At 50.8% G+C, this 10,442-nt stretch overlaps 1 protein-coding gene across 1 annotated transcript; it reads left to right on the forward strand.

Annotated features, from left to right (window-relative positions):
* Positions 1-8,042: 8,042 nt before the first annotated feature.
* LOC138378831 (melanoma-associated antigen 8-like) lies at positions 8,043-9,905 on the forward strand. Its single transcript, XM_069464169.1, has 4 exons — positions 8,043-8,051; positions 8,196-8,282; positions 8,513-8,602; positions 8,907-9,905. The coding sequence occupies exons 1-4, from the start codon at positions 8,043-8,045 to the stop codon at positions 9,903-9,905; spliced, it is 1,185 nt and encodes a 394-aa protein (XP_069320270.1).
* The last annotated feature ends 537 nt before the right edge of the window (positions 9,906-10,442 follow it).

The following is a 10,442-nucleotide window of genomic DNA, read 5'->3' on the forward strand; positions in this document are numbered from 1 at the left end:
CAGACATATTCACCCACAAAGCCTTTGGGAATTTTTATTTAGATTGCAGTCAGTCTGTAGATTAATTAAGGAGAACTAACATCTTTATGCAACTGAATCTTCATATCCATGATCATAGTAAATTTTGTTTTAGGTTAGGTGTTTATTAATTTATCTAAACAGTGCTTTTATATTTTTCCATACAGTTCCTAAACGTTCTTTGGCGAGATTTACTCTTCAATATGTAATATATTGGTATGATAGGTTACAAGCCACATTTTGCTGACTTTCATTTTCATTTTATACTATTTGTTGCTGCAGAAACAAAGTTTACTTTTTGTATATTGATGTCAGACCAAGCAACCTTGACATTCACTTTTATTCATTGAATAGTTTAACCTTCGTTCTTTTGGATTTTCTTCACACACAGTCTAATCATCTGTTAATCATGGACACTTTATTTCTGATTTTCTGATTGCTATCTCTTCTGCTTCTCATTACTGCACTGGACAGTATCTCCATTAAAATATTGAAGAGAAATGGTAATGGGAGGAAGCCTGTGTAATCCTCAGTTTCAAAGCAAAAGCTTTCAAATTTCCCCATATGTGTATGATATTTGCTATATGGTTTTCACATATATCCTTTGTCTAGTTGACTAACTTTTCTTTTTTTCCATTTTAACAAGTTTTTATTTTAGAGTAGTGTTGGATTTACAGAAAAATTGCAAACATACTACAGAGAGTTCCCACATGGACCACATTCACTTTCCCCTATTAATTAACATCTTAGTATGGTTCATTGTTTACAGCTAATAAACTAATACAATGTTATTAACAAAAGTCCACACTTTCTTTAGATTTCCTTATTTGTTACTTAATGTCTTTTTTCTGTTCCAGGATCCTATCCAAGATTCTACAGGATATTTAGCCATTACACTTTCTTAGACTCCTCTTGGCTATGACAGTTTCTCAGGAACTCCTTGTTTTTGATGACCTTGACAGTTTTGAGGAGTACTAGTCAGGCATATTGTAGGATGCTCCTCTCTTGGAATTTTGCTGATGACTGTGTCATGATTACCTTGGTATTATGGGTTTGGAAAGGGGAGGACCACAGGGGTAAAGTGCTATTCTCATGACATCATATCAAAGATACATACCATCATCAATGACTTCTCACTGTTTTTGTTTTATTTCAGAATATTACGGGGGTGAAAACACTTTGGTTACATATACTGCCTTTGCACTGCCCGAGTCAGAGCCACAAGTCTGCCCATCCCCCAGACAGCGCACTGCACCCATTAGGTGGAAATTTACCCATCCCCTCCTTCCCCCTCCCACCTGCCCGACACTTATCACTGTGGATATCAATCTTGATCACCTGGACGAGGGAGAGTTTTTCAGGCTTCCTCAAGGTAAACTTACTCTTTTCCCCCTTTTCCACATTGTATTTTCTTGGGGAGGAAGTCATTGTGCCCAGCCAACACTTGAAAAGTATAGAGTATCTACATATCTGATTTGTAATTCTTCTGCACAGGAGATTTGTCTATACTCCCCCTGTTTATGTATTCAGTCATTTATTTAACAGCAGAGACTCATGGATATAAATTTTATACTTTGAGGGAGAGGGTGGGGCAGAAAAAAATTTTATACTTTGAGAAATATCTCTTTTTACTGGGAATGTATGTCAATTTTTATTGAATACAATTATGTATCAAATTACTGTAACCAGGCAAATGCAACTTAAAACCACAATCAGATACCATCTTACTACAATTAGAATGGCCATTATTAAAAAGTCAAAAAAATCATTAGTTGTTCGTGTAGATGCAGTGAAAATGAAACACTTATACACTCTTCGTGGGGATGTAAATTAGTATGAAACTTTCTCAAAGAATGAAAAGTAGATCTACCATTGATCCTGCAAACCCAGTACTGGGTATCTACCCAGAGGAAAAGAAATCATTATATCCAAAAGACATCTCTGCTCATATGTTTATCACAGCACACTTCACCATGGCAAAAGTACGGAATCTAGCTAAGTGCCCATCAACTGAATGGCTTAAGGAATTGAGATACACACACACACACACACACACCATGGAGTACTATTCAACAACAAAAAAGAGTGAAATAATGTCTTTTGCAGCAACTTAGATGGAACTGGAGGACATTATCCTAAGTGAAGTAACTCTGGAACAGAAAAATAAATGCTCCATATTCTCGCTTATAAGTGGGAACTAAACTATGGCTACATAAGGGCACACAGAGTGGTATAATGGACATTGCAGACTTAAAAGGGTGAGGGTGGGAGGAGGTGAGGCATGGAAAATTACCTATGGGGCACAATGTACACTACTCAGGTGATGGGTACACCGAAAGCCCAGACTTCACCACTATACAATATATACGTACCACAGAATTCCACTTGTACCCCCCAAAACTCTAAATTTTATAAAAATTAATAAGCTTACTATAGATATGATTTGTCTCATTCAATCTCTTACTATGGTTAGCTAGTCCTGGGACTCTTTGCTCCTAGATCCATCTCTCATTTTCCCCTACTCTGCTCTCCACTATACAGGATTAGACTCCTGAAGGCTCCAATTCCTAGGCTAACCAACATTTGGCTGCAATTTTGGTTCAGGAAGATAGAGGGATTAGAGTTTCTTTCTCCTCCTTCTTCTGTATCAGGTGACTTCTCCTTCAGTGGCTACATTGTCCATGGCTCCAGCCACCATCAGATAGTCCCACCATGATTCCAGATCCTGTTGAACCCAATACCTAGGCTCCATTAATGCTAAATTCCTGTTTGTCCTTCCGACCTAGAGGTGAGATTGACTTCCTCGTGTGGCTAATTATTGGGTTCTCCAACTCTCCCTCGTTTGGCTTCTCCGTCACTTGTGTAATCAGTCCCCTGCATTAAGTTGCCTCTGTATTAAATATTGATAGAATTTTCTGTTTTCCTAGAAAATCCTTGACTCTTACACATGGCCAGTTATATTGATTGATCTTCTAGTGTTAAACTTCTTTCCATTCCTGCAATAAACCCAACTCTGTCAACAGCATGTAAATGTATTTAAAACTGTTCTTTAACTAATGACAAAAATAAAACAACACAAAATGACTTTGGAACCTGAAATCTCCTCCAAGTGAAATTCTATTGCTATCGTCCTCTTCACAGCCTTCTCAAAAAAAATTTACACCCCTCGTTTGGGGATATATATTGAAAATTTTAATACCATAAGTAATAGAATAATATATTCAACTTGTAAAAAATTCAAGTCATACACATGAAGGTACAGAACACTCACTGTGTGATACAGCCCAAGTGATCCTCAGAGGGAAATGGATAGCCTTAAATATATGAGACAATAAAAATATTTAAAACATCTGCACAATTCAAGAAACTAAAGATTAAATACCATAGGAAACTTAAGTTAGTAGAAGGTATGAAATAATGAAGATAAAAGCAGAAATAATGAAGCAGATAACAGTAGAGATAACTGACAAAACACAATTCTTTGAAAATATTTACCAAATAGACATTTTTCCAAGTAGGATCAATTACTAAAGAAAAAAGCATAAACAATGGAAGTTAACATTGTACAAAACATAGATACAGAAGAGATTTGAATAAGAGAACACTACATATATGCCTGCTCACCCTTGGTCGTGGATCCAACAGCTCCCCATTTAACATATACCCGGGGACTTGAAGTCATTTTTTACAAGGGTTGCAGCTGGACAATTGGTCCAACGTGGAAGGGAGAGGACATTTCCCATGGAGCATTTAATCAAGCAGCCAAGGGCCAAGATGAGGGCTCTCATGAGTGAGAACTGAGGTGTCCACCCACCAGAGAACATAGGAGTCCCAAAGAATCCATCTCTGCCCTGTCAGTCCTGGAAGACTCCAGGCAGAGTTGTCAATTGTCGACAATACAGGCGTTGACCTGTATGAGTGAAGTTCTGCCTCAAGGCATTCAGGGCAGTGTAAGCCTTAGTCTACTGGGGACATACTCAGGTTAGCCCAGGGAGGTGTCACATGCCTCAGTAGGAATCGAGGTGAGGGTCCTGACCAGGAACCAAGGCAGCCCTGGACTCCAGAATGGAAGAGGTCCCAGCACTCTACTAGTGGTCAGCTGTGGGAGATCCCCTTGCCAGTGTGGATGGAGTCTGAGGTTCTGCTTACAGTCAAGGTGAGACACTAGAGAGGACTAGTGGAACCTTAGACCCTAGGACAGAGAGGCTCCACCCCTGCCTCTGCCATCACTGATGTCCACCAACTTCTGCCTTAGAGGTTGACAGAGGTGAGGACCTTGGTGTGAAGTGAAGACTTCAACTTGGCAGAGGGCAGAGGGCCCAGGCTCTGTTAACAGTTAGGGTGAGACACTGAAGGAGGGCTGAGGAGGTCCCCACTACAGGCAGAGGGAGGCAAATAATCCACTTCTGCCCCTGCTGTCAGCCCTGGGCCACCCTGGGACAGACTTGTCAGGCTGAGCCCTTCCCCCTTAGAACAGAAGGGACTCTGGGAGTCATATGTTGATGTGACCCAGGGTCAACTAAGGGCCGTAGAGGGCGGAGATCCAGGCTCTGCCGCATCCCAGTAGGGGGCCCCACAGTCCATCCTTGTCCCTGCTGTCAGCCCTGGCAAGCCCGGGTACGGGGCCGGATGTGACGTCCACCGACTTGCTCCTGGGGGGCTGTCAGAGGCGGAGGCCTTGGTCTGAGGTCCGAGCATCCGGTCGACCGTGAGGGGAGGCCCCAATTTCGGTGAGGAGTCAAGGTGAGATGCTGAGGGGCAACTGAGGGGGCCCCCTTCTGGTAGAGGGTCCCCAAATAATCCAGCTCTGCCTCTCCTGTCACCCTGGGGAAGCCCGGGGAAGCCCGGGTGTGGGGGTCCAGCTGCGACATCCACTGACGTCCATCTGGGGGCTGACAGAGGCGAGGTCATTGGTCTGAAGGGCAGACGTCAGATCGGCGGAAGTGAGAGGGCCCAGGCTCTGTTAGGAGTGAGGTGAGATGCTGAGGGTAGACTGAGAGGGCCCCACCCCACATAGAGGGTCCCCAAATAATCCAGTCCCGCCTCTGCTGTCGGCCATGGACCACGCCCCGGCAGACATGTCAGGCTGTGCCCCTAGCCACCCCCCCCACCTCCTTCCTCAGGGGACTCTGGGAGTCAGAGTGTTGGTGTGGCCTGGCAGACTAAGGTCCATAGAGGCGGGGATCCAGGCTGCACCACTCCCCGATAGGGGGCCCCACAGTCCATCCTTGTCCCTGCTTCAGTCCCGGGAAGCCATGGGTGTGGGGCCCGGATGTAACGTCCACTGACTTCCACCAGGGGGCTGACTGAAGTGATGGCCTGGGTCTGAGGGACAGGCTTCTGAACAGAAAAAGGGAGAGGGCCCAGGCTCAGTTAGGACACAAGGTGAGACGCCGCGGGTGCATGGAAGAGGCCCCAACCCCACGTAGAGGGTCCCCAAATAATCCAGCTCTGCCCGTACTGTCAGCCCTAGGAAGCTCCGCGTACAGGGCCCAGAGGTAAAGGCCAACTGACTTGCGTCTGGAGGGCTGACAGGCGAGGCCGTTAGTCTGAGGGGCAGACTTCAGATCGGCAGAGGGGAGAGGGCCCAGGCTCTGTTAAGAGTGAGGTGAGCCGATGAGGGTGCACTGAGGGGGCCCCCACCCCACGTAGAGGGTCCCCAAATAATCAAACCCCGCCTCTGCTGTCGGCCATGGACCACGCCCCAGCAGACATGTCAGCTTGCACCCCTACCCCCCCACCTTCTTCCTCAGGGGACTCTGGGAGTCAGAGTGTTCGTGTGACCCGGCAGACTAAGGTCAATAGAGGCGGGGATCCAGGCTGCACCACTCCCCGATAGGGGGCCCCACCGTCCATCCTTGTCCCTACTTCACCAGGAAGCCATGGGTGTGGGGCCCGGATGTAACATCCACTGACTTCCACCAGGGGGCTGACTGAAGTGATGTCCTGGGTCTGAGGGGCAGGCTTCAGATGAGCAGAACGTAGAGGGCCCAGGCTGTTAGGACTCAAGGTGAGACGCCGCGGGTGCATGGAAGAGGCCCCCACGCCACGTAGAGGGTCCCCAAATAATCCAGCTCTGCCCTTACTGTCAGCCCTAGGAAGCTCCGCGTACAGGGCCCAGAGGTTAACGCCAACTGACTGGGGTCTGGAGGGCTGACAGGCGAGGCCGTTAGTCTGAGGGGCAGACTTCAGATCGGCAGAGGGGAGAGGGCCCAGGCTCTGTTAAGAGTGAGGTGAGCCGATGAGGGTGGACTGGGGGGGCCCCCACCCGACGTAGAGGGCCCCGAAATAATCAAGCCCCGCCTCTGCTGTCGGCCATGGACCACGCCCCGGCAGACATGTCAGGCTGTGCCCCTACCCCCCCACCTCCTTCCTCAGGGGACTCTGGGAGTCAGAGCATTCCTGTGACCCGGCAGACTAAGGTCCATAGAGGCGGGGATCCAGGCTGCACCACTCCCCGATAGGGGGCCCCACAGTCCATCCTTGTCCCTGCTTCAGCCCCGGGAAGCCATGGGTGTGGTGCCTGGATGTAACGTCCACTGACTTCCACCAGGGGACTGACTGAAGTGATGGTCTGGTTCTGAGGGGCAGGCTTCAGATCAGCAGAAGGGAGAGGGCCCAGGCTCAGTTAGGACTCAAGGTGAGACGCCGAGGGTGGATGGAAGAGGCCCCCACGCCACGTAGAGGGTCCCCAAATAATCCAGCTCTGCCCGTACTGTCAGCCCTAGGAAGCTCCGCGTACAGGGCCCAAAGGTAAAGGCCAACCGACTTGCGTCTGGAGGGCTGACAGGCGAGGCCGTTAGTCTGAGGGGCAGACTTCAGATCGGCAGAGGGGAGAGGGCCCAGGCTCTGTTAAGAGTGAGGTGAGCCGATGAGGGTGGACTGAGGGGGCCCCCACCCCACGTAGAGGGTCTCCAAATAATCAAGCCCCGCCTCTGCTGTCGGCCATGGACCACGCCCCCGCAGACATGTCAGATTGCGGCCCACCCCCCCACCTTCTTCCTCAGGGGACTCTGGGAGTCAGAGCGTTGGTGTGGCCTGGTAGACTAAGGTCCATAGAGGCGGGGATCCAGGCTGCACCACTTCCTGTTAGGGGGCCCCACAGTCCATCCTTGTTCCTGCTGTCAGCCTGCGAAAGCCCCGGTGTAGGGGGCCAGATGTGACGTCCACTGACTTGCGTCTGGGGGGCTGACAGAGGCGAGGCCCTTGGTCTGAGATCCAGACTTAAGGTCAATGTAGGGGAGAGCACCCAGGCTCTGTTAGGAATGAGATCAGATGATGAGGGTGGGCTGAGGAGGCCCCCACTCCAAGTAGAGGGTCCCAAATAATCCAGCTTTGTCTCTGCTGTCAGCCTTAGGCCAGCCCAGGACAGACATGTCAGGCTGAGGCCCTCCCCATTACACCTCAGGGGACTCTGGGAGTCAGAGCCTGCTGTGACCTGGGGCTGAGTCAGGGCTGTAGAGGGTGGGGATCCAGGCTCTGCCAGGCATCAAGGTCAGGACCCTGAGGAAGGACTGAGGCCTCCCACCGCCCATCCCATTCCACCCCCAGTGTCAACCCTGGGAAGCCTCGGGTGTGGGATCCAGATGAGACGTACACTGACTTATGCCACAGAGCTTAGAGAGAAGTAAGGGCCTTGGTGTGAGTGGAAGGGACGCAGGCTGTACCAGGCAGCCAAGATGAGAACACACAGATAAGGAGGAGGGGAGGGAGCCTTAGACTTCAGGATAGGGGGGAACCCCACAGATGCCTGTCCTTCCGTCAACACTGGGAGGCCCCGTGTAGGGTGGCCTGGCACGTGCGTCTTGACAGCCACCTCTGGGTCTGAGGGAGGGTAGGGGCTTGGTATCTCGAGCATGGCCTCGGGTGAGCAGAGGGAGATGCCCAGACCCTGCTGGGAGACAAGAGGTGGACAGAGACCCAGGATCCCAGGACAGAGGGGCCCCAACCTTGCCCCTGGTTTCATCCCTGGGAGACCCTGGGCAGGGTGGCCACCTGTTGTACATCCACACTTCTTTACGGCCATGAGGAAGGTAAACACCTTGGTGTGAGGGAGGACTAGGGGTACCCCACTTCAGAACAGTGGAGGCCTCACAGAAACACCCTGTCCCCACAGTCAGCCCTGGAGGCTCCAGGCAGGATGGCCAGACCTGGTGCTCCCTCACTACTGCCTGAAGGGGCTGAGTGTGGTTACAACTTTGGTCTGTGGGTTGCAGCTCCAGGTCGGCACAGGAAAGAGTCCAGGCCTGCTAGGCATCATCAAGGTGAGGACACAGGGGGATGAGTGAGGGGACCTCGTACCCCCGATAGAGAGAGCCCGTCCATCCCCTAAGCCAGTTGTTGGCCCTGGGAGGACCCAAGCATGGGTGACCAGATGTGCTGGCCCCAGAACGGTGGGGACTTCACAGAGCCTGGCCCACCCTCCAGACAGCACTGGGGGTACCAGGGCTGTGCGTGTACCTGCAGCCTGAGGGCCCCTCACTTCCCCTTAAAGGGGATCCAGGAACCCACTGTGAGACCTTGGTCTGAGGCGGTGTCCTCAGGTCACAGAGCAGAGGAGGCCCAGGCCGTGCCAGGAGTCAAGGTGAGGTACACACTGTGAATGTGTGCCAGAGGCCCTGCCCTCCCCAGGACAGAGGGGACCCAATAGTGCCCGGCCCCACCCACTGACTAGCAGCTCTTGAGCCTCACACTCTGCAGGCCAGCTGCACCTGAGGAGCCATCTCCTTTTCTTGTTCATGTGCTCAGGGGACAGGCTGACCAGGAGGAGAGGAGCCCTGGGAGGCCCCAGGGCATCACCTAAGGAGAAGGCTTGTAGGTTGCACTTTGTAAGAGCCCCCAGGGTGTGGTTCTCACTGAGGCCACTGACAGGCTCCCTCTCTTCCCAGGTCTGTGGGTCCCCATCACCCAGCTCCTGCCCGCACTCCTGCCTGCTGTCCCTGACCAGAGCCATCATGCCTCCCCGCCGCTCTCAGAGGATTCAGCGCCTTCAGGCCCAAACAGAGGCACAGGGCCTGGTGGGTACCCAGGCTCCCGGGGGTCAGGAGGAGGGGGCGGCTGCCTCCTCCTCTACTGTCACCCCGGGCACCCTGGAAGAGGTTGCTGCTGCAACACTGAGTCCTCAGGGAGCCTGCTCCTCTCCCACTGGCCTGGCCTCCAATCCAGAGCACCACTCCAATGAAGGCTCCATCACCGGAGAACAGGAGGGGCTGAGCACCTCCCAGCACCCGGCAGTCCCGGCGTCCCTGCCGCAAGAGGAGCTAAATGACAAGATGTCTGATTTGGTTCATTTCCTGCTCCTCAAGTATCGAATGAAGGAGCCGACCACCCAGGAAGAAATGCTGAATATTGTCATCAGAGATTACCAAGATTTCTTCCCTGAGATCTTCGAGAAAGCCTCCGATTGCATGCATATGATCTTTGGCCTCGATGTGAAGGAAGTGGATCCTGCCAGCCACTGCTATGCCCTTGTCACCGCCCTGGGCCTCACCTACAGTGAGGAGCTGAATGATACCCAGCGCTTTCCCAAGGTCGGCCTGCTGATAATCACCTTGGGTGTCATTCACTTGCAGGGCGACCGTGCCCGGGAGGAGGTCCTCTGGGAAGCACTGGGTATCATGGGGGTGCATGCTGGGAGTGAGCATTACATCTACGGGGAGCCCCGGAAGCTCATCACCCAGGATTGGGTGCAGGAAGGGTACCTGGAGTACCGGCAGGTGCCCAACAGCGATCCTGCATGTTATGAGTTCCTGTGGGGTCCCAGGGCCCACGCTGAAACCACCAAGACGAAAGTCCTGGAGTATGTGGCCAGGTTCAATCGTACAGACCCCAGATCCTTTGCACTCCTGTATGAAGAGACTTTGAGAGATGAGGTAGAGAGGGAGTGAGCAGGAGTTGCAGGCAGGGCCGATGGGGGGACAGGGCCAGTGCACATCCAGGTCCCCTTCCAGCAGCTCCTCCTGCCCCATGAGAAAGGAGTCCTTTCTTTACTCTGTGTTTGAAGAGAGCAGTCAGTGTTTAAAGAAGTGGAGGACCCCAGTAGCTTGGAGAAACCACCAGGGCATAACCTTTTGTGTCCCTGTTACATTTGGGTGTTTTGCATATTGATCTTGTTTGTCTTTTGGAATTTTTCAAATTTTGTTCATGTTCATAGAAGATTTAATTAGCTTCAGCATCTAAGTTGGGGAATGATATTGACCACACATGTAATTTTGCTTATCAAAAGTAAGAGTTTGCCATTTTGTAAAAGAAATGGAGTCACCTTCCATTTCATTTTGCTGCTCGGAACAAGGTGGAATTGGAATGTCATTGCAATAAGAATTTTCTTGGAAATGTGAAAGAACTTTGCATTTAAATGTGTGGAGTTATGAAATAGAGAAATAAAATTTAAAGACAGTTACTTCTTGCCATCTTATCCTTTTACA

Source organism: Eulemur rufifrons, chromosome 30, assembly GCF_041146395.1.
Source record: "Eulemur rufifrons isolate Redbay chromosome 30, OSU_ERuf_1, whole genome shotgun sequence".
Taxonomy (NCBI): domain Eukaryota; kingdom Metazoa; phylum Chordata; class Mammalia; order Primates; family Lemuridae; genus Eulemur; species Eulemur rufifrons.

Bases quoted from the DNA above. Each gene is read 5' to 3' on its own strand.
- LOC138378831 (XM_069464169.1), top strand. The intron at 8,283-8,512 runs GTGAGGACACAG...TTCCCCTTAAAG, and splicing joins GCCTGCTAGGCATCATCAAG to GGGATCCAGGAACCCACTGT. The intron at 8,603-8,906 runs GTGAGGTACACA...CTCTCTTCCCAG, and splicing joins AGGCCGTGCCAGGAGTCAAG to GTCTGTGGGTCCCCATCACC.